Source organism: Canis lupus, chromosome 1 (genome assembly GCF_003254725.2).
Source record: "Canis lupus dingo isolate Sandy chromosome 1, ASM325472v2, whole genome shotgun sequence".
NCBI classification, from domain to species: Eukaryota; Metazoa; Chordata; class Mammalia; order Carnivora; family Canidae; genus Canis; species Canis lupus.
Window position 1 is genome coordinate 121987565 of NC_064243.1, and position 26595 is coordinate 122014159.

The window sequence follows — 26595 nt, forward strand, 5'->3', positions numbered from 1 at the left end:
GTTACCTGAGGTGAGGGGAATGCAGGCCTCCATTGCCTGCAGCTGTGGCCCAGCAGGTGCAGGGCCTGGGTCTCCCCGGGTCGCAGCCCGGCAGGTGCAGGGTCTGGGCACCCATGGGAGAGGCCAGTGCCAGGGGCGCAGTGCCAGGAGACCTACGGGCTGCGGGGCCCGCCCCCGGCGCCAGGTGTCCAGGGCCTGTATGAACCACTGAGGCACGGAGAGGCCGAGTCACGGCCCAGGCAGCACAGGCGGCCTAGTGGGCTGCGACCCTGGGGGCGGGACTCAGGGCGCTGGCGCCGAGCGGGGCGTCTGCAGTGCCGGGGTGTGCGTGAGCTCCGGGTCACCAGCTGTGCGCCCCTCCTGTGTGTGCAGAGCGGCGTCCTAGGAGGATGTGGGTGCCAGCACCCCGCCCCGCCCGCCAGAAAGTCCCAGGGATGGGAGGATGGTAAAGACTCCCCGGGGCTGGAAGTTAGCCTTTATGAGAAGACACGGGGGGACGCTGAGAGGTCCCAGGGTGACCTCCCTACGCTGGGAGGGCAGGGACGGCCGCCCGGCCCGGGCCTGGGGCACAGGGAGGCGGCACCTGCTCCCCTAGGGCGAGGGGTCAGGGCGGCCCTGCGCGGCCCTGCTGGGCTCCGGGGGCCCGGGGGTGCCATTTGCACCACGAGGCCTCCCTAGCCCCTGGCGCTTCTGGGAAGTCATTCAGAGCAGCTGGGGAGCTAGGTTCCCTGAGGGACACTGGGGGGACGGGGCCTCTCCTGCCCCTTTAGCACATTTCCTTGCCCGCCACGCAGTGTGAGTGCGGGTGCATCCTCCCCACTGGTGAGGGCAGCGCCCGGGCAGCCAGCCCCGCAGCCCGTGGTGGGCTCCTTGGGAGCCTGCAGCGGGCAGCTCACCGCAGCCTCCAGAGGGCCTGCCAGGACGGCCCGCGGTCTCCCTGCTCCCCAGCACAGCGGACGGCCAGAAAGCCAGCATGAGCCGGGTGTGAACGACACAGCGGGGACCCGGGAGGACCGCTCGCTCTACCAAGGGACCTACCGTGAAATGAGACCCCTGGGTTCTCAATACTCGAAATGCGGTAGTATTTGACACGAAACTCATTTTATTGGCATAGCTGCGCAGCACCTGGGACTGGGTAAACCAAGTCACACCCTGCACCCCCTCCTCGCTCGGTGACTCGCGCCAGGTGCAGTCCAGTTGCTGTTAGGACGCTAGTGCATTACTGTGACCTGTGTGTGCACGGGGCTCACCCGTCCCGGCGGCTCGCTTCCAGGGTGGCGGATGGGCCTGGACTCTGCGCCAGGGCTGCAGTGGGGGGAAAGGAGCCGGGGCGCCACGGGTGTCCTGGCAGGTCCGGGACGCAGGGAGCCAGGGCGGGGCAGGCGCACCCGACCTCCTCCAGGCCCTGGAGCACCCTGCGCGGCCTCCACACCCCACCGGTCAAGCAGACACGTTGGGGGGATGTGGGTGGCGCTTGGTGAGCTCCAGGGCAAATGCAGCAGCTCAGCCCGCATCGTGGCTGTACATGGCAAGGCGGGCAGGGAGTCCCATGCACGGTGGGGACCCCGGGACCTCAGGAACTGCGGGGGCCAGAGCGCGGGACACTCTGACCGCTCCTAGGACTGCACAGAAACCCTGGAGCCTGCCCGTGGCCACACTGCAGACCTGCAGACTTGTGGTAAGGGCTCCGGGTTCTCTCCCAGGACCGGGAGGGTACCGTCGCCTTAGAGCCTGGTGCTGGAGGACCCTTGGGGGGAAAGATGTCAGCAGACATTACTGAGCAACAGGGTCTGCCCCCCGCTGAGTCGAGGTCCCTCAGGGATGCTTGAGGACTCGGGCGTCATGGAAGGGAGGGGCCCTTCCCGCCTGGGGTCCAGCTGAAGCCGGGGGAGAAGCAGCAGCTCCCGGCCTCTTGGGCTTTACTCCCGGGGCCCGTCAGGTGGCCCGTCAGCGCTGTGCTCCCCACGCGCCCCACCTGGGCAGAGCCCACGCGGCCCGTGCGCCGCTTGCCTGCTTGCTTCCCACCCCTGTGGCCAACAACTTCCTGACCTCAGGGAGCTCCTCAAAGCTCATCGTTGCAAAGGTCCGTCTGTCCTGACGTGCAACCCCCTGCATTTCCGCGGCTGTGTCGCCTCTCAGGTCACAGCCCTTCCCGGGTCACTTGGAACTGCCTTCGCAGCCCACATGCGGAGCCCCACTGGCGTCAGGAGGAGCTGCTCCTACAAAAGCCAGAGGCGTGTATGGGTGAGAGAACATCCTCCAGGGCCACCCTGACCCCCGCCGGGTGCCCGCCTCCGATCCCCTCGGACCCTCGGGAGCCCAGCCTGTAGCTGGTGTGTCTATACTTCACACGCGGGACTGGGCGAGTGTGCTCAGGGGCCCAGGGCGGCAATGAGCAGTCCCCGCATCCAGTGCCTTCCTCTGCCCCATCCCAGGGCCGGGATCGAGGCCAGGCTGTGTTGCCCCCGCCAGGCTCCAGGCCCCGGGGATGCGGGAGCCAGCAGAAGGCCGCGGACGCCAGGAGGGCACACTGGCCTCCGCGGGTGGCTGGGGGGAGTGCGTCCTGGCCTTGCTCCTTCCTGTCATACAGCAGAGGTTAAGCAGAGGGCAAGGAAGACCTGTCCGGTCCAATTCCATCTGCTTGTTAACTAAGTGCCACCTGCTTCATCCGAGCCAAGGAACGGCCCTCAGGGCTGGGTGCCCTCTGTATGCATACGGCCGAGCTGCTGCCGTCCACGCGAGACTCGGCCTCGACACTAGGAGGAGTAGCGTTTGGGTGGAAATACTCCGATGCTCATTAACACTCTCCCTTTGAAATGCTTCCTTTGAGGTTCATCAAGGAACCCGTCCAAGAAGAAGCCATCATGATGGTGCTCTGCTCCATCGCTGAGGAGAGGAAGAAGAGAGCTAAAAAGAAGGGCGCAAGGTTTTGGGCTTTCTTTGTAGGTCTGTTCAGAGCCCAATCCAAAGAAACTGTTGGTAAGTGCAAGCTCCGCAGGGGGCGGCCAGCCTCCAGGGTGTCGTACAAACAGCCCTTGACACCACAGAGACCCCACGGAAGGGTGACCCGTGTGCGATGCTTTGAGCTGAGGTTGCTTCTGTGACACGGTCTCCGTGTACCTAACTCATCCTATGGGAAACACGGGCTTGAGTGTGAATGTCTCAGGAATCCGGGCATCCTTGCAAATGGCACGTGTCCACGCAGACCCGGGGCGCCTCTCCCCGCAGGGACGTGTCCCAGCGTCCGACAGTGGGGCTGTGCTGGGTCCCCGCCAGCCTCCTTGCCCTGGCACCATCACGTGTCCCTGCAGAGGGAGCCGGGGGGAGGCTGGCACGGCCGAGGGGGCCCTTCTCCACTTGCTCGTGGGGAGAGACCGCCGGGTCCGGGAGCAGACGGTCCCAGGCCGGAGCAGCAACAGCCGTCCAGGTGCAGAGGAGCGCACCTGCCGCCGGCTCGAAGCATCTCTCGGGCGTCGTGGGGGACGTTCAGCAGACCTTGGGAACGACTGCTTTCCCCTCCCGGGTCCTCTTTCCTCTGCAGCCGAGGGGCAGCCTGGCCGGGGCCGCGTTCTGCCTCCGGGCCCGAGGCCGGCCTGGCTGCGTCCCGGGGAGGAGCGGGTTTCCAGCTGCGTCCACGCCGGGCCTCCTGGGAGGCTGCAGGCTCCCGCCTCCTGGTGGGGTCCACCCAGGCCCGGGCCCCTCTGGCCCCGGCGTCTCCTTTCAGAGAAACCTTCACTTGGACCGGGCCGTGGAAGCACAGAGCGGTTGGCGGACCGTGTGGGGAACCCCCCAAACCCCTCAGCCGCTTCCGTTCCCCCCACGTTCCCATCTTGTGTCCCAGACCTTCGGAGGAGAGGGGTGCCCGGCTCATGGCACCTTTTCAGGGACACGTGACTTCCATGGGGCCTCCCTGGGGATGCCTGCCGCGATCTCTGCTTAAGGGGGTCCTTGCCAGGTTTGTCCACTGTGACCCCAGCGTCTCCCTTGTCCAGGCTCTGCCCTTTCAGGGTCACTAAGTAGCTGAGCTGCATCCATTAACATCTCATCATGATGCTTAAGAATCATGGGACTTCTTATTTTTAATTAAAATATATTTAGAGATTTTTCAAAGAATGCTGGGCTTCCTCATGTATATTTTTTCATCTTAAGCATTTTTATTATGTTCGATTTAAACTGAATAACTTCCATATAGCATATTGTTAGTTGGGGATCCAGCAGCTTATATAATACCCACTGCTCATTAAATCGCAGGCCTCCTCACTATCACTGAGTACTCTCTCCCCTCAACCCTCATCGTCTGCAACTCTCAGCTTGTTTCCTATGATTAAGAGTCTTTTATGGTTTATCTCCCTCTTTGATTCCATCTGATATCATTTTTTTCTTTCTTCTCTATGACCCTTCGTTTTGCTTCTTAAATTCTACATATCAGTGAGATCATATGATAATTCTTTCTCTGAGTTACTCACTTCACTTAGCATAATACCTTCTACTTCCATCCATGTTGCTGCAAATGGTGAGATCTCATTCTTTATGAGGGGCCAGCAGTAGTCCATTGTATATACACAGCACCTCTTCTTTATCCATTCACCTGTGGATGGACATCTGGGCTTTTTCCATAATTTGGCTATTGTGAACATTGCTGCTATAAACATTGGGGTGCAGGTGCCACTGCCAATCACTACATTTGTATCTTTGGGGTAAATACCCAGTAATGGAATACCTGGGTTGGAAGATAGCTCTGTTTTCAAGATTTTGAGGAACCTCCACAGTTTTCCACGGTGGCTGCACCAGCTTGCATTGTCACCAACATTGTTGAGGGTACCCCCTTTCTCCACATCTTCACCAACATTTCCTGTTTCCTGACTTGCTAATGCTTGCTATTCTCACTGGTGTGAGGTGTTATCTCACTGCAGTTTTGATTTGTATTTCCCTCACGTGGAAATGAGGAGCATTTTTTCATGTGTCTGTTTTTCATGTGTAGGTCTTCTTTGGAGAAATGTCTGTTCATCTCTTCTGCCCATATCATGACTGAATTGTTTTTCTTGGGTGTTGAGCTTGGTAAGTTCTTGATAGATTTTGGATACTAGCCCTTTATCAATAAACATTTTCAAATATCTTCTCCCATTCTGTAAGCTTTCTTTTGGTTTTGTTGACTGTTTCCTTTGCTGTGCAGAAGCTTTTTATCTTGATGAAGTCCCAATAGCTCATTTTTGCTTTTGTTTCCCTTGTCTTTGGAGACGTGGCAAGGAAGAATTTGCTGTGGTTGAGGTTAGAGGTTGCTGCCTGTGGTCTCCTCTAGGGTTTTGATGGGTTCCTGTCACACATTGGATCTTTCATCCATTTTTAAGTTTTTGTTTTGTTTTGTTTTTGTATGTAAGAAAATGGTTCAGTTTAATTATACTGCACGTGGCTGTCCAATTGTTCCAAAACCACTTATTGAAGAGACTGTTCTTTTTCCATTTAATATTCTTTGTTAAAGATGAGTTGACCATAGAGTTGCGCGTCCACTTTTGGGTTCTGTATTCTGATCCAACATGTGTCTGCCCTTATGCCAGGAACATACTGTCTTCACGATGACTGACGGCTTTGTAATAAAGCTTGAAGTCTTGAAACAAGACAATAAAACTTGTCTCCACCTTTGTTTTTCTTTTTCAAAATTCCTGTGGTAATCTGGGGTCTTTTCTGGTTCCATGATAATTTTAGGATTATTTGTCCGGGTGTATGAAAAAAGTTGATGGTATTTTGATAGGGATTGTATTAAATGTGTCGATTGCTCAGGGCAGCATAGATATGTTAACAGTATTTGTTCTTCCAATCTATGAGCATGAAATGTTTTTCCACTTCTGCATGTCTTCCTCAGTATCCTTCATGAGTGTTTTTTTTTTAATTGAAGTTCGCCAACATATAACACCCAGTGCTCATCCCATCAAGTGCCCCCCTCAGTGACCATCACCCAGTCACCCCATCCCCCTGCCCACCTCCCATTCCGTTACCTCTTTTTTGTTTCCCAGAGTTAGAGGAGTCTCTCATGGTTTGTCTTCCCTCTAATTTTTCCCACTTAGTTCCCCTCCTTTACCCTATAATCCCTTTCACTATTTCTTATATCCCTGTATGAGTGAAAGCATATGATATGGTCCTTCTCTGAGTGACTTACTTCACTCAGCATGATACCCTCCAGTTCCATCCACGTTGAAGCAAATGGTGAGTATTCATCCCTTCTAATGGCTGGGTGATATTCCACTGTATCCATAGACCACAGCTTCTCTATCCATCATCTGTCGATGGACACCGAGGCTCCTTCCACAGTCTGGGTATTGTGGACATTGCTGCTAGAAACCTCGGGGTGCAGGTGTCCTGCCGTTTCACTCCATCTGTATCTTTGGGGTAAATCCCCAGAAGTGCAATTGCTGGGTGGTGATGTAGCCCTATTTTTAACTCTTTGAGGAACCTCCACACAGTTTTCCAGGGTGACTGCACCAGTTCACATTCCCAGCAACAGTGTAAGAGGGTTCCCTTTTCTCCACATCCTCTCCAACATTTGTGGTTTCCTGTCTTGTTAATGTTCCCCATTCTCACTGGTGTGAGGTGGGAATCTCATTGTGGTTTTGATGTGTATTTCCCTGATGGCCAGTGATGCGGAGCATTTTCTCGTGTGCTTGTTGGCTACGTCTTCTTTGGTGAAATTTCTGTCCATGTCTTCTGCCCATTTCATGATTGGATTTTTTCTTTCTTGGGTGTTGAGTTTAGTAAGTTCTTTATAGATCTTGGATACTAGCTCTTTATCTAATAGGTCATTTGGAAATATCCTCATGAGTGTTCTATAGTTTTCTAAGTACAGATCCTTTGCCTCCTCGGTTAGGTTTATTCCTAGGTATATTATGGTTTTGGTGCAATTCTTTGAGGGATCAGCTTCCTAAATTCTCTTTCTTCTGTCTCATTGTGATTGTACAGAAATGCAAAGGATTTCTGTGCATTGATTTTGTAAAATGCCACATTGCTATTCCTGTAGGAGTTCTAGCAATTTTGGGGTGGTCTTTTCGTTTTTTTCACAAACTATCATGTCAGTTTGCAGAGATAAGAGCTTGACTTCTTCATTACTAGCTGGATGCCTTTTATTTTATTTTATTTTATTTTATTTATTTTATTTTATTTATCTTATCTTATTTTATTTCTTTGTGGTCTCATTGCTGAGGCTAGGACTTCTAATACGGTGTTGAACAACATAGATAAGAATGAACATCCCTGTCATGTTCCTGACCTTGGGGGTAAAGCTATGTTTTCCCCCAAGGCGAATGACAACTGCTGTGGGGTTTTCATAAATGGAATTTATGATATTGAGGTATGTTCTATCCCCACACCACGGAAAGTTTTCAAGAAAGGATGCTGTACTTTGTCAAATTAATTTTCTGCATCTATTGAGAGGATCCTATTGTTCTGAATCTTTCTTTTATTAATGTTGTGATGCACATTGATTGATTGGCAGATGTTGAACCACCCTTGCAGCTCAGGAATAAATCCCACTTGGTTGTGGTGAATAATCCTTTCAATGTACTGTTGGATCCCACTGGTTAGTATCCTGGTGAGAATTTTTGCATCATTGTTCATCAGGGATATTGGTCTATTGGTCTCCCTTCTGGTGGGGTCTTTGGTTTGGTATCAGGTTTTGCTGGCCTCACAGAACAAGTTTGGAAGTTTTCCTTTCATTTTTACTCTTTGAAAAACTTTAGAGGAATACATATTAATTCTTTAAATGTTTGGCACAATTCCCCTAGGAAGCCATCCAGCACTGGATTCTTGTTTGTTGGGAGATTTTGTATTACTGCTTCAGTTTCCTTGCTGGTTATGGGTCTGTTCAGGTTTTCTAGCTCTTCCTGTTTCGGTTTCATTACTTTATAAGTTTTCAGGAATGCATCCATTTCTTCCAGATTGCATAATTTGTTGGCATATACTTACTCATGATATGTTCTTATAATTCTATTTCCTCGGTGTTGGTAGTGATCCCTTTCATTTGTGATTTTATCTATTTGGGTCCTTTTTTTCATTTTCAGAAAGCAGGCCTAGGGATTCATCCATGTTATCAATCCTTCAAGAACCAGCTTCTAATCGCGCTGATCTGTTTCACTGTTCTTTTGGTTTCTGTCATTGATTTCTGGTCTTATCTTTATTATTTCTCTTCTCCTGATGTATTTCCTGTTCTTTCTCCAGCTCCTTTAGATGTAAGGTTAGATTGTGTATTTGAGACTTTTCTTGTTTCTTGAGAAAGGCTTATATTGTTGTGTACTTCCTCTTCAGACCATCTTTGCTCTATCCTAGATATGTAGAACAGTTGTGTTTTCATTTTCATTTGTTTCCATTAACTTTTTAAACTCTTTATTTTTCTGGTTGACTCATTCATTCTTTAGTAGGATGCTCTTTAATCTCCAAGTATTTGAGTTCCTTCCAAATGTCCTATGGTGATTGATTTGTTTTCAGAGCATTATGGTCTGAAATTGGGATTGGGAATATTCCCAGTCTTGTGGTACCAGTTGAGACCTGCATTGTGACCCAGTATGTGATCTGTTCTGGAGAATTTTCCATGTGCTTGAGAAATGTGTATGCTGTTGCTTTAGGATGACATGCTTTGAGTATATCTGTAATGTCCACCGGGTCCAGTGTGTCATTCAAAGCTGTTGTTTCTTTGGTGATTCTGCTTAGATGATCTCTCCATTGCTGTGAGTGGGGTGTTAAGAGTACCCTACCGTTATTGTATTATCAATGTCTCTTTAATTTTGATATTAATTGGTTTCTATAATTGTCTGCTCCCATGTTACAGGCATCATTTACAATTTTTAGACCCTTTTGCTGCATAAACACTTTAATTATGACATAGTGTCTTTCTTCATTTCTTGAGTCTTTAAATTCTAATTTGTCTATAGAAGGGTTCCTACTTGAGCTTTCTTTTGACGTCCATTACCATGATAGATGGTCCTCCACTACCTTACACTCAACCTGGAGGGGTCTGGTCTTTGAGTCTAAAATGAGTCTCCAATTCCTCTACCATCTTGAAAGCCCTCTCACCGCACTTTTTAATGAAGAAAACTGGCATCCGTGTGGTAGCCATGGGCCAGCAAGGGGTAGCCACCATCCTTTAGGCAGGGACCCAGCTCCCGGTCACTCACAGGCTCCCTGAGCCACCCTCATTCCTGCCTGGCCCCAGAGGGCACCCGAGTGTGATTCCCCTGCTCCAGGGCCCCTTCCTGTAGCAAACCTGCGGCCCACCCGACCAGATACAACCGTCCCTCGACACAAGCCCTCGAGTCCCAAAGTCGTGCACCTGAAACTGGATCCTAAATTTTCCTTTAAAAATGTCGATTATGCCCCTTTGGGGTCACGGGAAGAGTAGGAGTTGGGTAACCTACATTGGATGATTATCACCATACAACTCGGGAGGGCTGGCGTAGACAACCACTGCCTCCAGTATACAGGTCTCCTCTGTCCCCAGTCCCTTAACCACGTGATTTCAATAGACATTTCCAAAGTTCAGGGACAAAGAGCGTATGATGGGGAAGACCCAGCCCCAACACTGAGATGATTCTCCTTGAAAATGCACTTGCTTCTCAGCTCTCTGCTTTCAGATGAGAGGGTTCTGTGGGAAGCAGGAAACCTCCAGGCCCTGGAGAAGATTTTATTTGGCGCAGCTGCGAGGAGCCACCTTGTGCTGCACCTGTGAGGGCAGAGCTTAATGATGGGCATGCTGGCTGTCAATTGTCTGAGCCAAATGGGCCGAAGTCCCCATAAACCTCTGCCGACTGTGGGTGGAGGGGACATAAGGCTGAGGCTGTGCTGGCCTGCTCGGGAATGTGCCCACTCGTCATGGCGCGGGCGTGCTCCCAGGAGGAACCTAGGCCTTTGTGTATGGATAAGGCCCAATTTATTCAACCTTCCTTGTTTTTAGAGGAGAAGGCTTGGAGTCCTTTAGATGCATGGATTAGCAGACTCTCGAAGTCAGTTCCTCAGGCCCTAATGGAGCTGCCAGCTGATAAGAAGCAAAAGCTCTTGAATGAATGTAAGGGCATCATCAGGGATCTGAAGTACACAGATGACAAGATGCTGAACAGACTGGTCATGGGTAGTGAGGACCTGAAGCAGCAGCTGATGTGGAAGCTGAAAAAGTACCTCAACGAATAAACTTCAGTACGTTGACTAGATGATTCTCCTGACCTATAGCACAGTAGGCCAATCAGATGGTTCTCCTAATTCATAGAAGGTGATTGGGAAGTTGGGGTAAGCCTCACCCATTCATTATTCATGTGTTGGGCTCAACTCTCTGAACCCATGAGATATGAGAGTCCTGGTTCAGAGGTCCCACACTGATGTCCCCGGGAGCCTCTCCCACCCCCTGGCCTGCCTGCCTTTATTCCTGGGAAAGACACTGACCCAACTCCTGACCAGAGTTGAAGCAGATGGAGCAGCCCTTCCTGAGTGAAGTCACCCGGGACCAGCGGGGTCCTGGGGTGCCCTGGGATGGGCTTTGGGCCCAAGAGGGCAGAGCAGACCTCCAGTCCTAACCTGGGAGGAGAAAGCACTTTCCTGGCTCTCCCTCCGGCTCTCCCCTCGCCTCCTGTGCTTTAGTGTTTCCTTCTGTGTCTCCTTTGCAAAATCTTCCTTTATTTATTCTTTTAACAGGTAATAAGAGCCTGGTGCAAAACTCGGAAGACTCCAGAGAGGACCGATGGAAAGGCGAGGCTTCCCCCAGCATGCAGGCCTACCCCAGCCCCCTCCCCAGGGGCAGCCACCGTGCCCGGTCTTGGGTATTCCCTTACTCCCCTTGAAATGGTCTTTGGAAACCATAATCATTTCCTTGCGCTTGTGTTTATTGATGAAAGCTTAGAAAAATGCAGAAAAGGATCAGGAGACCACTATCAGTGTCACCACCCAGAAAATCACCCTTAACACATGCCCCCAGCTCAGCCCACCCTCTAACACCTCGTGTCGGCATCTGGCATCTCCAACATACTCACATTCTTCCCGCTCAGACTCCTCTGAACATTGTTACCAATTAACACTGACATCTGTGACGTCGTCCTTTAAAATGTCTCGTAAATATGCGTCATGGCCGTGGAGCATCCCGGCACTGAGCCAGGTCCCCGGTGTGGTTTTCCCTGCTGCAGCGAACATTTTGTGTTAACCTCCTTCCTTCACATCTTGGTGCCCTCCCCGCCTCAGGGTCTGGGGTACACATCTCACTGCATCTGCACCAAGACACAGGAGGATGGTGCATCAAAATTCCTTATTAGATGGGTGATTATGGACATCCTGGTGGGATTCGGTTTTCTTTGCTAGTGGGGGTGACAAGGCCGGGGTGGCCTCCTGCTGGCCCTCTCCCCAGGTGGTGTTGACGCCCCCCCCCCAGGCCCAGTGGCTGACTCCCAGCAGGGGGTGAGGGGGTCCCAGCCTGAGCAGAGGGCTGGCTGTGGGCTGGCCCCTACGCTGGCAGGGTGGTGGCCAGGTGGGCAGTGACAACGGGGTGGCCGGAAACAGCAGGGGGCTGCCAGCAGGGCAAAGAGGCAGCCGAGGAGGAGCCTTGGTGGTGGGGGGGGACCCAGTAATTATAGAAAGAAACCATCTGTTCAGGCCAGTTTTTAACCTGCTTTGGGTGTGGACATGACAGCGCCGAGCAAGGCTCTTCACAGGCAGATGGTTGTATTTTTAGCTGGAATGAACTCTCTTATTTTTCCGTCTTCTGAGATGTCTGGGCTGGACGGTCCTCTCCCTGTTACCCATTGAGAGGAGCCATCCAGTGGGCAAGGCGGCGCATCCTCTCTCTTCCCTCCCGCCTCCCTGGGTCACCTGCCGGGCCAGGAGGTGGCTCCTCAAGGATGCCCTGTTAGGACTTCCCCTGGGCAGGGGGCTGGGGTCTTCCTGAGGTTTGAATAAGCCACAAACACAGCGTCACCATGTGTCCTGCAACGTGTCTGCAGAGAAACCAGAACGAGTCTCGATCCCGAACAATCAACATATGGGAATGAAGATCCGCCAGGACTGGCCTAAACCACCCCGGGAAGGGGGCTGTGGGGAGGTAAATGGCTTTACTGGCCAGAGGAGGCTTCTCGGAAGACTTGCTAACAGCGGGTCAGGAGGCGAAGCTGGGGCCCAGCCGCCTGACTCGCAGCTTCAGGGCAGCTGTGGGGACCCCAGATGCTGGCAGGCACAGGGAGCCGCAAGGGGTTTCTCTCCAGTACTGACGTGGTGGCTGTTTCTTTCATTCGTGTGCGTCTCAGGGACGGCCTTTCCCCGTTCTCCTTTGCAACGAAGCAAAAGCCTGAACGATTAATGAGTGAACGTCCATACAAATGACCAAACCCGCCTTTCTTTTTCTCTTCTGGTCCGAGGTGCTTGGGGAGCCGTGGGCTTTGGTGCAGACGTGGCCAACCCCAAGAACCATACCACGCACAAGCAGTCATGAAAATGGCACAGAAATGGCATCAAGAAACCCCAGTCACGGGGGATCCCTGGGTGGCTCAGCGGTTTAGCGCCGCCTTCAGCCCAGGGCGTGATCCTGAAGTTCTGAGATTGAGTCCCGCCTCGGGCTCCCGGCATGGAGCCTGCTTCTCCCTCTGCCTGTGTCTGTGCCTCTCTCTCTGTCTTTCGTGAGTAAATAAATAAAATCATTAAAAAAAAAAAAAAAAAAAAAGAATGGAAAGAAACCTCAATCACAAAGATACGAATCTCTTAAGGGAGTAGACCCCAAGTTCCTGAGGAACATGCGCTTTGCCAAGAAGAACAACAAGAAGGGCCTGGAGAAGATGCAGGCCCACAGTGCCAAAGCCATGACTGCACGTGCCGAGGCTAAGGCCCTTGTGAAGTCCAAGGAGATTAAGCCCAAGATCCCAAAGGGCAGCAGCCCCAAGCTCAATCGAATAGCCTACACCGCTCACCCCAAGCTTGGGGAATGTGTTCATGCCCGCATTGCCAAAGGTCTCAGGCTCTGCTGGCCAAAGGCTAAGGCCAAGGCTCAAACCAAGGCCCAGACTGCAGCTGTGACCCCAGCTCTGGCTACTGCTCCTACCTCAGCAGTGCAGGCTCCCAAAGGTGCCCAGGCCCCCACCGAGGCTCCAGTGCTGGGCTTCCGTGTACACGGGCCTGGTGTCCTCCTGTGCTGTTTGTACAAATAAACCTGCGGCAGGATCTGTCAAAAAAAAAAAAAAGAAAAAAGAAAAAAAAAAAAGACCCAACCCAAACTGGCAGGGCCGTAGGATGACGACGCACACGGAGCGACCACACGCGGGGACACCGTCCTCTGGGAGAGCGACTTGAAGAAGAAAAGGCTCAGGAACCAGGAAGCTGCACACTTTCCAGCCAACACACTGCACTTCAGGGAGACAGGACGAGACAAGAATCTCAATGGAAACAGATCAAGATGCCCAGGGCCCTGCTGTTTGGGGCTGTGGGAGAGGAGGGAGCCGCCCCAGGGCCGAGCACCAGGGAGGGAGTCAAGGTGCCTCCTGGGCAGCCTCATCACTGATTTTAACGCGGAGGAGATGGGGATCGGCCTCTGGGATTCAGATCGGCCGCCTATACCGCATCTGCCCCACAGCAACTTCACACTTACAGGCTTGGGGGGAATAAAGAGAAAGACAAACGGGAACTGGTGCCGGGGATGGCTCGGGTTCCTCTGAAGGAAGCCGCACAGGTGGACCAGGATCTCCGGGTGTGGCACCTCGAGCCCCGGGGGATTCCAGAGTGTAAACACGTGGATTATGCACCTGTCCCAAAACCAAACAAGAACTAGCCTGGCCCCCAGCTCCCGGGGCTGCCTCCAGGGACCATCCACCGCCGCCCCGACTGGCCTAGAGGCCCTCCCTCTCGGAGGCCTGGCCCCGCTGGCACGGGAACGGGTCCCGCTCATCCCCAGGCGGGTGGCACAGGCACCTAGGCTACCAGGCAGGAGGGCCTGTCGAGCCGGGGGCCCTTTGGGATGTGGGGTCTTCTCTCTGGTGTCTCTGCAACAGGATGTGACACAAGCCACAAGTGTGAGCCCGTCATAAAGGACCACACAGAGCACAATTCCACGCGTAGCCAATGTCCGAATAGGCAATCTGCAGAGATTGAAGACCGATGGATAGGGGTCAGGGGCTGGGGCAGGGGAGAATGTGCTTGGGTGCCCACGGGTGTAGGGTTTCTTTTGGGGTGTTAACAATCCCCTGGAATCAAGTAGTGGGAACGGGTACACGATTCTGTGAATACACCAGGAATCTCTGAACGGCAAACTTTAACAGATGGATGGATTTCCTGCCATGTGAGATTTATCCCAATACAGCTGTTTAAAAAGCAACTTTTACCTCTCTAGCCACTGCTCCATTTCTCTGTCCCTGTGCAGTGCAATTCCTCAAATGACTTTGCCAGTTTGGCTTCTGGGTGCTTTCCAGCAGACATTCGGTAGAAGAAATAAAAATAAAATGGTGTTTCGCAAACGCTAATTCACGTGGGAACCATCGCTGGTTCCTGCTGACATGTAGATACTTGGGCCTCACTCCCGGGTCCTGCATGTGCAACAAGTTCAGATGCTACCTCGGGTCAGTAGACGACACCAGGAGGTGACTGGTGCAGAATACGGCAAGTCAGGAGCTTGAACGGTTGCTCTAGAAATCTAAGTAACTCAGTTGAAACTTGTAGGATAGGGGTCGCTGGGAGGCCCACTTGGTGCAGCGTCTGCTTTCAGCTCAGGTCGCGATCCCAGTGTCTTAGATTGAGCGCTGCATCAGGCTCCCTGATAGGAGGAGGGGGAGGAGAGGAGGGTCTGCTTCTCCCTCCCCCCAGGTCTTGCGTTTTCTCTCTCTCTGAAATAAACTCGTAAAACTTAAAAAAAAATAAGTCACGTGCTAGAGCTTCCTGGGACGCGGAGGGTTGGAAGTATTACGTTTTGTTAACAGTAAGATGTTCGGAAACAAAGGGACTTTTCACAGCGCAGGGTCAGTGACCTCGGGGATGTCATACAGCAGACGGTCTGATAAAGCACGGAAGGTCTTTGTTCACGCTCAAAACCTAGTCTCAATGTGGTTTCCACGCCTAAAGCTTGCACGCTCCCGTGTCTTACGTAATTTGTCTGAAGAAGAGCAACACGGCTCGGGGGACGAGCGTGGGTGTCAGTGTAGTGCGTATAAGGGAGAGGCCCGGTTTCAGGGCCCAACACTGGCCCACGCGGCTGACGTGGCCCGCGGGAGCTCCGCTAGCCCCGAGCTCCCCGGTGAGCTGAGCAGGCCGAGCTCCTGCGGTGCAGCACACGGAGGCTGCTGTACTGGAGGGGTCGCAGGGCCTGGTTCTCCCTCCACGGGACGGAGGCAAGGAGGCCTGTGTTCAAGAGCTACCCCAGCGAGGACGCGCTGCGAGGGTCCCAGGCGCGGAGCAAAGGCCGGGAAGTGGTGCCGCAACGTCAGCACCCACGGTCCTTGAGCACCTGCCCCGGCCCACGCCCCGGCCCAGCCTCCACGTGCGTCATTGCTTTAGACGCTTTATCCCTGACAGTCAGACTCGGGCCGGGGGAGTAGGAGGCTCCCCGCGGGGACCCGACGCGGGCCTGGATCCCGGGACCCCGGGGTCACGCCCCTCCCCCCCCCGCGCCCCCACATCTACGCGTTTCACGTCGTTCTGCTTCCGAGCAACCCTCGAGGGTCGCCGTTACCCCAGCGCGCCCCCGAGACCCCGTCCGAGATGCTGACGCCAGCGCCTGGGCGGGGCCGGGTGGAGGAGGGGCCGCAGCCCCGCGCAGCCCCGCCCCTCCCCCCCGCGCAGCCCCGCCCCTCCCCTCCCCCCGACCCCCCCCCCGCAGCGCCGCGCCAGCACGTCCCTTACCCTTCATCCTCGGGTCCTCCCGGGCCGGGCCGGGGCGGCCCCGCGTCTCGGCCTCCGCGTCCCTCCGACCGCCGGGGGCTCCGCGGGCCTCCCCGTCCCCGTCCCCGTCCCCGTCGCCGCGCCCCTCGGACGCCGCACCCGCAGGTTCCAGCCGGCAGCCGGGCTCGGGGCGCGGGGTCTGACGCGCCGCCTGTGACGTCACTGACGGGCGACCCCGCGGCCGCGCCTGCGCAGGAGGCCGGCCCCGCCCCCGAGGGGCCCCGCGGGTCAGGGCGTCGGAGGCGGGGTCTGCGCGCGGGGGCTCGGGGGGCGGGTCGAGGGCGGGGCGTGGGCGGGGCTCCGGGGGCGGGGCCTGGGCGGGGCGGGACGAGGGCGGCTCCGGGGGGGGCGGGGCGTTGGCGGGGGGCTCCGGGGGCGGGGCCTGGGTGGGCGGGGCGTTGGCGGGGGTTCCGGGGGGCGGGGCGTGGGGGCGGGGCCTGGGTGGGCGGGGCGTTGGCGGGGAGCTCCGGGGGCGGGGCGTGGGGCGCCTTAAGCCCTCAGCAGGTCCCGTGGGGGTCATGGGGGCGGTGGCAGGTGCAGCACAAAATGGAATCAGTCCTGCTCTGCTTGTCCAGGGGTTGGGGATTTTGTTACGTTTCCTGGGTCCCACATTCCCCCCGTTTTCAGAGGCTCCTATGCAGGATCCGATCAAGGGTCCAGGTTGCTCTCAGAGTGAGCCGGGGGATGATTAAACCAGGATTCTCACCAACCTTGCTGCTGGTCTCGCTCCCCTTTATATTCCAGCGAAGAAGCAACATCCTACGTTAAGGCAGCACATACCCCCCCCCCCCACCCTTTGTTGTAGGAAGACTAAGTCTAATCCCTTCTATTTTGAAGGACAACCTCAGACTAGGGAGTCTTGGAGGTGGGAAATAAGTGAGAATGGCACAGTCTTAGCTTTAGGGGATTGTCCTTGTCCGGGTGGCCTTTCCATTCTGGAACAAAGTCCTTGAGAACGGCGTGTGGGTCAGCTGGCCGGACGCGGGTGCAGTGGACCAGGGAGTACTCCCGTCGGCCTTGAGAGCGGTGAGAGTGGTCAGGATCACGGTGTAGGTCCCTTCCAGCGAGGTGGAAGTGTCCGGTGTTGGTATCTCCACACGTACACCCAGTCACCTGGCCGATATCGAAGGGGATCCGGGGGTGGCCCAGTCTCGTAGAGGGCCCTCGGCTTAGGCCACACCTGCTCATGGGTTCATGACATTTGGAGGGAGAAAAGAAGTTGGTGATCATCAAATTCACAAGCACCTCAAGTTTTAAAATGGGGATGACAGGTGGAGGAAGACCGAACATGATCTCGTAGGGAGTCAGTCCCATCTTACATGGGGAGTTCCTCACCCTATATAGGGCGAAGGGGAGGAGAGTCACCCAGTCCCCGCCAGTCTCCAGGGCTGATTTAGTTCAGGTCTCCTTTAATGTTCTGTCCATCCTCTCTACCTGTCCTGAGCTCTGGGGCCTATATGCACAATCTAATTTCCAATCTGCCCCAAGTACTAGGGCCACTCCCTGTGTTACCTTAGAGAAGAATCCTGGGCCCTTGTCTGACCCAATCTTAACAGGAAAACCATACCTCGGTACGATGTCTTCCAGCAGTCTCTTGGTCACGGTCTGTGCCGTTTCAGGTTTGGTGGGAAATGCCTCTGTGCATCCTGAAAAAAGTATCTACAAACACTAATAAATACCTGTATCTGTATTTTCCAGGTTTTACCTCAGTGAAGTCCACTTCCCAGTAGGCTCCTGGGCGGTCCCCCCGGAGCCGGGTGCCCAGGTTAGATCCATGGCGGAGGCATTAGTTAACTGGCATGAGTGGCAGCTTGCCACGATCTGCTCGATCTCTGCTCGAGAGTCTTTAATAGTGATCTTTGCATGTCGTAGGAGGTCTTCCATCTTCCTTGTTCCCGTGTGAGTACTCCGATGTGTTTTGGATAGGACTCGCCGTCCCAGTTCCTCTGGCAAGATGATGCTGGAGTCTGCGGCCCTCCCCCAGCCACACAAGCACTGGGTCACAGGCAAGCGTTTGATCCAGTGTAAGTCAGCATCAGCATAGTTGGGGGTGTCCGGCAGGGTCCGCTCCCCCGGATCAGGTAGCGTGGTTGCTAAGACCTGGGTCACCAAAAGGGCCGCCTCCTTTGCTTTTCAATCGGCTAGCCGGTTTCCCCTGGCTACTGGCGTGTCTGCCTTTAGGTGCCCCGGACAGTGGATGATGGCTAGGGCCTTGGGCAGCCAGAGGGTCCTCAGGAGTTCAAGGATCTCCATTTGGTTTGGAACAGTCTTTCCCTCTGCTGTCAGGAGCCCTCTCTCTCTCTGTAAAGGGCTCCGTGGGTGCGAGTGGTGGCAAAGGCGTACCTGCTGTCGGTGTAGATGTTGATTCGTTTACCTTCCCCCATGGTCAGCGCCTTGGCCAGGGGGATCAGTTCTGCCCGTTGAGCCGACGTCCGGCTGCCAGTGGCCCCACCCAGACGGTCTCCATTTCTGTGGTTACGGCTGCCCCCGCATACCTGACTCCTTCTCGGACAAAACTGCTGCCATCCGTGTACCAGGTGGCATCGGCATCTGGCAGTGGCTGGTCCTGGAGATCAGCTCTGACTCCGTGCACCTGTGCCAAAATTTCTTGACAGTCATGCAGAGGGGGTCCCAGTCTGGGTTAGGGAGTAGCGTTGCCGGATTCAGGGTTGTCGGTGGCTTAAATAAGATTCTGGTGGGGTTTAGCAGTAGGCTCTGATAGTGGGTCAGACGGGCATTGCTGATCCAGCGGGCTGGGGGCTGTTTGAGTTCCCCTTTAATAGCGTGTGGGGTGGTAACATGCAGTTCTTGCCCCATGGCCAGTTTGTCTGCATCCTTGACCATAGTGGCCACCGCAGCAATAATTTTTAAGCCTGGGGGCCATCCAGCAGCCACTGTGTCCAGCTTTTTGGAGAGATCGGCTATGGGTCTCTTCCAGGGACCTGAGTACTGGGCAAGGACCCCTTTTGCCACCCTGTCTTTCTCGTCCACATACAGGTAGAAGGGCTTGGCTAGATCGGGCAACCCAAGAGCCGGGGCAGACAGTAAGGCCTGTTTAAGGTCATTAAAGGCTCTGTTCATGGCCTCTGTCCCTTCAAACTTTTGCTGGTGCCTGGTGGCCCCTTGCACCCATGAAGTTTTGTTTGCCAATTTCCCTTGGGGTTGTAATAAAACCAAATGTTGTACCCCAGTGTCCACTAGGAATTCAACAGGTTGCCCCTCCACTTTAAGAGTTACCCTGGGCTCGGGGAGGGGTGCCGAACCCTGACTCCCCTAATTGTCCAGGTCCTCCATTTCCAAGATCTTGGCAGGGGCCTTAGATCTTTTGTTAGGGCAGCTTTTTACCCAGTGGCCCTCCTCTTTGCAATAGGTTTTTGTTCATCTTAGGGCACTCCCAAGGGGGACCAGGGCCATCCTCCTTACCGGTCCCTGAAGCCAGCTTCTTGAGGTGCCTCCGTCTTTCCTGTGGGTCGTCCATGGTTGTGGCCAGCAGGATCTTGGCCAGATTTCGGGTCTGCCGGTCACTTAGTTTGGTTTATTGTTCTTCCGGACTTTCTCTATTATTATAGACTCGTTCTGCCACTATCACTAAGTCCCGCAAGCTCTTCTCTCCCAGTCTCTCTACCCTTTGCAATTTCTTTTTTTTTTTTTTTTAATTTTTATTTATTTATGATAGTCACACACAGAGAGAGAGAGAGAGAGGCAGAGACATAGGCAGAAGGAGAAGCAGGCTCCATGCACCGGGAGCCCGACGTGGGATTCGATCCCGGGTCTCCAGGATCGCGCCCTGGGCCAAAGGCAGGCGCCAAACCGCTGCGCCACCCAGGGATCCCTGCAATTTCTTTTTAATGTCCGGAGCGGCCTGGTTAACAAAAGCCATGATAATTGCGGCCTTTGTTTCCGGGGCTTCTGGGTTCATAGGGGTGCACTGCCTAAAAGCCTCTATGACTCCCTCTAAGAAGGCTGCTGGACTCTCATCCTTGCCCTGTCTCACATCATAGACCTTGGCCAGATTGGTGGGCTTGCGCGCGGCAGCCTTGGGACCTGCCACTAGAGTCTGGCGGTGGACCCGGAGTCTCTCCTTACCTTCAGCTGAGTTGTAGTCCCAGGTGGGGCGGGATAAAGGGAAGGCAGCATTTATGAGGTCTGGGTTTTGAGTCGGCTGTCTGTCCTCTCCCAGGACAGACTTCCGGGCTTCCACCTGAATTCGTTCTCTCTCCTCGGTGGTGAAGAGAACCTGCAAGAGCTGTCGGCATCATCCCAAGTAGGCTGGTGGGTAAGGAGAACAGTATCTAAAAGCCCGATTAGACCTCTCAGATTATCAGAGAACTTTGCATTTTGGGTTTTCCAAGTATATAAATCACTGGTGGAGAATGGCCAATATAACATTAGCTGCTCGCCAGTCTCGTCGTGGGGGCCCCATGGCGTGGAGAGGAAGGGCGGTGGAGTCGGCTGGCCCCGCATTCAGAGGTGGGGCCCTCCGCTGGGTCCGACCGCGTGTCCCCGCTGCTGGCCCGCGCACAGGGCCTCCCTCGTCAGGGAGGGGGGACGCCCCTTCTGCAGCCCCCGGTGTCTCCAATGGAGGGGCGGAAGGGGGAGGGGGTGCCCGGTAGGGCGGCGGGAGAATCAGGTCCTCCGGGGAGGAATCCTGGCAGACCGGATAAAGGGGCGCTTGGGGCGTGGAGTCAGTCTCCTTCTCCGCTTTCCGCAGGGCTAGAATCTCGGTGGGTCCTGCTTTGGGGGGTAAAAATGGTTTTAGCCAAGGAGGGGGATTCTCGATCATGTCCTGCCAGATCAGGATGTAGGGCACCTGGTCAGAGTGGCCGTCCGGTTTGTCCCTGAAGATCACGGTCTTAACCTGTAAGATAATAGGTAGGTGGGAAGTTCCTTCTCGGGGCCATCCCACGCCAAAGGTTGGCCATTCTGACATGCAGTAAATTCGGAATCTCTCTCTCCGTATGTCTATGCTCAGAATACGAGCTCTTTCCCTAACATCCGAGAAGTGGGAGAGCATAAGAGACAGGGGAGTGGTTTCTGTCTCCCCCATTATGTCCCTAATCCACACCAAGACACACAGTAAAGACAATTAACAAGGACACAACAACCCAGACAAATGCAAAAAAAGTTAACAAGGACATAGTAACACAGACCAACGTTCCAGTGCGGCCGCAGAGACAAAACAGAAAGCAACCCGAAGGGCTGGCAGCCGACCTCCTTACAGATGAGGACCTCCGTCACCTACAGATGAGGGCCTCAGTCCCCCAGGCAGGGGCAAGGGACGTCTCCTCAAGACCCCCGGTCGACGGCCCGCCAGCGCGTCCGCCTAAGCCAATGCCGACCCAATACAGATCGGAATTCCTACAGGTACGGTACAGTTCAGAGCTCTCAGAAAATATGCGTGCAAAAGGTGGAAAAAGCTGAGTGCACTTACCACGCGTGAAACCCTCCCGATGGGGTCCTGGAGGTTTCTTGGATCCCGGACGAGCCCCCAAATGTTGTGCCCAAGATTGCGAATCCGAGAAACCACCGAGGAGCCGACACCGATGCAAACACCCGAGGGTTTATTTACAAGCTCGGGCTTAGGTCCAAGTGCACCCGACACAGCGGAGCGGGACTTGGACCCCGAGACTAAGAGGCGTAGCAGCTTTATCGGGGCCAGTGGCCCATGGGATACGCAGAAAGTTGCACGGTCGTGTCGGTCCACACGCAGGCGGCCGACTGAATTACCCCTTCCCCTATAGGATCCACTTGAGCTGGCCTATTACTTTGGTCAGAATGGGCGCGCAGTTTTGGGGGGCACAAAGCAGGGTTACATTGTTATGAGCCGATTTCCGATTAGGGTGTGCCCAGCGGCTCACCTAGGGTGGGGCAGCGCCTTAAGCAACAAGCAGGTCATGTGGGGGTCATAGGGGAGGTGGCGGGGGTAGCACAAAATGGAATCAGTCCTGCTCTGCTTGCCCAGGGGTAGGGGATTGTTGTTAAATTTCCTGGGTCCCACACTTGGTCCAGTTTCCTGAACCCTGGGCTTTGGAGAAAACCTTCCTTCCCCCGTGTCCCGCCTGATGGCAGCTCCCGCGTTACACACTCAGGTGCTCTGCGATTAGGCAATAATGCGATTGGAACTAATGCTGCAGAGATGATGGTCTGTGGGCCTGTTCATAAAACTGCTTCTACAACATTAAGCTCAATGTGGAGAAAGAGTAAACAGACCTATTTCTTTTTTCCCCTTTTCTTCTGTTTTACATAAAAAGGGAGTTGGTCTCAAAGCAGTTGTGGGTTTTAGGAGTCCTCACGTCTGCTCAGCCTGTCGCTTTCGGGCCGAGACGCATCAGAGGAGCCTTCCCCTGGGATCCGTGTCTGCCGTGCAGCTGGGCAGGCTCTGCAGGCAGATCACGTCCTCGCACCTTGGGCAGCCGCTCGGATGCTTTCCCAAGCTGGTTCCCGGGGACCTGGTGACAGCGGCCTCGTACCCTCCTCCCTTCCCCCTCCCGGGTCGCGTGTGGGTGGGGAGGCAGCGCAGCGTAGGAGGGCCCCTCAGAGCAGAGCTCTATCCTTGGAGCAGAGGATTGCGGTGGCAGTGGCCCCAGACGGGCTTCCCTGGCATTTCTCTGTCAGACAGGGACAGCGGACTGACACACTCCCTGGCTCCCAGGGTGGGTCCAGGGGACACAGCACAGACAGCAGGGCACGTGCTTCACAAAAGCACTACGTCTCCGTTGTGAGATTGTGACCCTCCCCCCTTTTTGATTAAAATAGTCTTCCTACTTGAGATGGTGGTTCCAACGGATTTCTGATATTCTCACTCACTAGAATCAGGCTCCAAAGGGCTTTGTGTTAGGTTGAACCGTGTGAAATTGATAATACTCGGGTTTGACCTCTTTGATACACGAAAGTGGCAAATTTGCTGTAATTTGATCTCTTTGACCAATGAAAACGGCATCTCAGGTGGCATGAACTAAGTTTCAAGGTGCGAGGGAAGCCAGCCATCCGGGCCCAGTGGTGTGGTGGGAAGTCTTCATGCTGCGGTTTAGAGTCCAGCTTGCTTTCCACCTTCTCCATCAACCTTGGAAGCACCTCTCACCTGGATGAAGTTCAGGCCATGTGTGGAGGGGAACCTGTGGTCTGTGTCCTTCAGGTCTCCCAGGGTCCCATGAGCTGATGGGCATTGAGTCACCTCTTAGAGGGGTAAGGAGCCGGGTGCACGTGGGGTTACTGGTCTGCAGTTGGGATGATTCTTGTGTGTGACCATCAAACCTTTGCCTTAGGCTCTCTGAGAACAACGTGTCCCTTCTGGGCATCAGCTCTGGGGATGCGACGAGGCAGTTTGTGGGAAGCTACACCGTGTGTGTGCTCTAGTGGCATCTCAGCAACAGTCACAACAGTTGGGTTAAAAGTGCAGAAATCCATCAGTTAGTTTCCAGGACGGTTTGCAACCCCGTTTGGATCTTGTAAAGAAAGAAATTGACTTTAAGGAAAAAAAAAACCTTGGAATTCAGTTTTCTTTTCTCAGGGTGGCTTAGAGACCATGGTATTTATAAGATGTGTTGACATTCCGAGTAAGAGTTATATCAAAGAGGAAAAGGATCGTTCTTCAAGAAGACATTTCTAACTTTTGAACCTCATTAAGTGACTTAACATTCCACCTACAAAAATCTCTATTAACTGTAGCTTGTAAAGGGCTCGATACGCTGGTACGTGGTTCTGCTGCGATAGAGACGGAGGAATCACGAGAGTCTCAAATGGCTCTAGGGCCTCCCCGAGCACATAGCTCGGTCTAGTGTCTTTGGAGTCTGTTGGGTGCCGGCCCCCCTCCTCTCCCTTCCCACCTCGGGTATGCCAGCCCCAATCCCACAACCAGCACCTGCAAATCTCTGCCTCAGGGCTGCATTGTCAGGGGGCACAGCCAGCCAGAAGCTGTGGGATCGAGCAGGAGGGGGTGCGTAAATACCCCAGCTCCCTCGGCCCCATGTGGGATGCTCTGGAGTGTCTTGCCATGTCCCAGCATCTCCTGGTGGGATTGATTTCCCCCACTATTGTTCCCCATAGTGGCAGTGAGCCTGATAACACCCCCTGTTTGTCTGTCTCACTCTCTGCCTCCCCGACAGTGATCTCATGACCTCCCAACAGACTGCTGCTGTCTCCTCTCAGGATCTGCACCTGGGGCAACGCACGACATTCCGTGAGCTGGGGATGGTCTTTGTGTGATCCCGTCCTATTAATCTGAAAGATAGGTTTATGTTGGATAACAGCTTAGTGTTATTATATTATAGTTAGTGACTGAAATTATGAGAAGTTATGTATTGTCCCCAGAATTTAGATGTTTTGGGACAATTGCAATTTGTTCCTTCTGTTAGCAGCATTCAACTTCCTGGTGGGGAACACAGTTGTTCTGCCTCAGTTCCTAGCTCTGGAACTGAGAGGTTATGACATCCCCAGCCCATGAGAGCGTCACACCTCTGTGGCCACTGGGACGGGTTTGCAGTTTGGCATATGACCCAAGGCAGACCACTGAGAGGGAACCCCAGGAGCTCCAGGGAGTGACAGAGTCTTTTCCACTGGGTGCTAAACTAGAGGAGGTAAACCGATAGCCATGGGAGCCACCACACGGACCGGGGCCTACCTAGGACCCATGTCAGCCCCCAGGAGGGCAGAGCTGAGCGATGGAGGGAGAATCGGGACTGGCAATGAGGTGTGCACCCTTGGTCCAGCTGTTGCACTTCCCCTCACACGATCTATTCCTCCTATTACCTGTTAAGTGTGACCACAGTGCTGAACTGGAGAGGACAGAGTTCCCTTGCCATCAGTTGCCTTCTTAATGGGGGCTGTGGGCTTTCCATGAGTGTGGCTACTGAGAAGAGAACTCCTGGCTCCAGTGCCACACCCATGAGTCGGTGTGAACTCCATCAGGTCTGTGATCTCACTGTGGATCCCAACTGGAGGTGCAGCTGTGTTGGGAAACCTGCCCTGGGTGACCCTTTCCAGAAGAGAGGTGTGGAGGTGCATAGAAGCGCGGGCCACCACGGCGAGATGAGACACTAAGGTTGCACCGTCCTGCAGGCCCAGCCTTGGACCTTCGTGCCACGTGGCTCCCCCTGGTCCCTTTGAAGCCTCATACACAGACTCTGCCGCATCAGTTCGGAGGGTGTCCACTGGGATTGGGTGGCTCCCCCAATAGGACACTGCCCCACAGCACATGGGTGTCGGGGCCTGAGACCTTGATCATCTCCTGACTGGCCGGGAGGAAGATGGGCCCGTGTAGGACCACGTGACCACCGCCATGCGGAGTAGCTGAAGTAGCTGCTGAGGCTGTGGACTGGACTGGCGTGACACAGGTGGAGACCAGGGCTTGGGAGGGACAGTGGAAGGCACACGAGTTGGTCTCTGCCGGCTGGGAGCCCTCACTGTTCAAGCCCGAAGATGTGGGAGCTGTAGAGCAATGAGATTTACAAGGGGAAGGACAGGCGAGGACACTCCAGGGGCCGGGCCATGTGGGCAAGTGAGGCCACTGACAGTTTCACTTGTCCAGTTGAGGCCACTGTGCTGCAACGAGATGCAGAGTCACTGTTTTTAGTGAATCAATGATGTTCCTGTCACAATCCCTGGCCGATGATGGGAGGGTGAGGCGCAGGGCTGGGGTCTGATTTCATCTGATTTGATCATCACTTGGTGAAAGTAATTACTGGACTGACAGTTTAATGGTGCGGCTCGTAGGCCGTGTTAAAGTCCTTATGGGGAAAAAAGCGCCCTGAAAATGTCACTGACATCTCCGTCCCTATCATCCCTCCGCCATCGAGAAGTCCTCCTTATAATCTTTGCTGGGTAGTCCAGTGGTCTCTCTGGTTGGTTTTGGGGAGGGAGGGATGCTTACTGGGTGAGGCTGGAGAGGGTCCTCCTTGGCGGATACCGTAGTACCTAGGCCTCAAAGTACGGAGCGTGCCCGGCAACAGCAGCGCCACTGTTAGAAATGCAGACGCTCAGGCCCCTCTCTGCACCTGCACTTTAACCAGACCCTCCAGTGATTGGTGTGAGCAGCCCTGACGTAATGGACACGTTATAGGATCTTCCCGGATCACAACGGCTCCCCGTTCGCTCAGCAGCAGAAGGAGGTGGAGCAGGAAACTACCTGGGATAACTGAACCCCATCTCCTTGTCACATTTGATGGGACTGGGGCTAATCATCTGACCCAAGCTGGGCCAATCACTGCCCTTCTCTAGGAATTTGGATAGGACTGTGTGTACGTGTGTGTGTGTGTGTGTGTGTGAGGTGCACACCTTCTCCTTGGGGCACCAGATGTAGAACTTACACACCTGAGAGCGGGTCATCTTTAACCAGCTGCAGGGCCCTGAGCAGGTGGATGTGTTAGGCAATGGATAGCGCCGGCCTTTAGGGTTCTGTTGCAGCCCCATCCTGAAGCACAAGCTCCTCTTCCACCCTGGGGTTCCGTGAGGTACCCTCATCCCGGGAACGTCCCCGTCAGCCTCGTCTGGCTTGAGTTGGCTAGCTGTGTCAGCTGGGACTTGTGGTGGCAGCAAGGGAGCCCGGACTCTGGCTATCTTCCTCTGGAGAGAACGTCTTGGTTGCTGAGGGCTTTCAGGGGCTCACGGGAGGCAGGTGGCCCCAAAGGAGCCGGGTGGATGGGCAGCGGAAGACCAAGGCAGGGCGCTGCAGGGCGGACAGGCCTGTAAACATAAGCCACGGCCACGGGGAATGGCCCAGGCCATTCT

General features: G+C 54.5%; 3 protein-coding genes and 1 long non-coding RNA gene across 6 annotated transcripts in view; 2 read left to right on the top strand and 2 right to left on the bottom strand.

Annotated features, from left to right (window-relative positions):
* The window catches only part of C1H19orf12 (chromosome 1 C19orf12 homolog), a 79186-nt gene extending 66510 nt beyond the window's left edge, over positions 1-12676 (top strand). The window contains exons 2-4 of one of the 3 annotated variants that reach the window (XM_025425296.3): positions 2831-2979; positions 9935-10173; positions 10666-12676. In XM_025425296.3, coding sequence (XP_025281081.2) covers positions 2831-2979; positions 9935-10167 — 382 coding nt within the window. In that variant the 3' untranslated portion in view covers positions 10168-10173; positions 10666-12676. The remainder of the gene's footprint in view (positions 1-2830; positions 2980-9934; positions 10174-10665) is intronic. The other 2 variants (XM_025425297.3, XR_007403387.1) reach the window with 2 other exon arrangements.
* Positions 1-26595, bottom strand: part of POP4 (POP4 homolog, ribonuclease P/MRP subunit) — a 42853-nt gene that overhangs the window by 15484 nt on the left and 774 nt on the right. The window contains exons 3-5 of the mRNA XM_025421875.3: positions 20365-20601; positions 18603-18881; positions 15832-16119 (exon numbers count right to left, since the gene is read on the bottom strand). Coding sequence (XP_025277660.1) covers positions 15832-16119; positions 18603-18881; positions 20365-20601 — 804 coding nt within the window. The remainder of the gene's footprint in view (positions 1-15831; positions 16120-18602; positions 18882-20364; positions 20602-26595) is intronic.
* On the bottom strand, positions 1085-11136 carry LOC125752875 (uncharacterized). The gene is made up of 2 exons (XR_007403393.1): positions 11001-11136; positions 1085-2219 (listed from the first exon to the last, which is right to left on the bottom strand). It is a non-coding gene; the product is annotated as an uncharacterized LOC125752875 (long non-coding RNA).
* LOC112645638 (60S ribosomal protein L29-like) lies at positions 12063-13160 on the top strand. The gene is made up of 2 exons (XM_035710311.2): positions 12063-12187; positions 12662-13160. Exons 1-2 carry the CDS (start codon positions 12063-12065, stop codon positions 13152-13154), a joined length of 618 nt encoding a protein of 205 aa, XP_035566204.2. The 3' UTR covers positions 13155-13160.

Bases quoted from the DNA above. Each gene is read 5' to 3' on its own strand.
- LOC112645638 (XM_035710311.2), top strand. From the start codon at position 12,063: ATGGCTTTACTGGCCAGAGGAGGCTTCTCGGAAGACTTGCTAACAGCG. The intron at 12,188-12,661 runs GCACAGGGAGCC...ATTAAAAAAAAA, and splicing joins GGGACCCCAGATGCTGGCAG to AAAAAAAAAAAAGAATGGAA.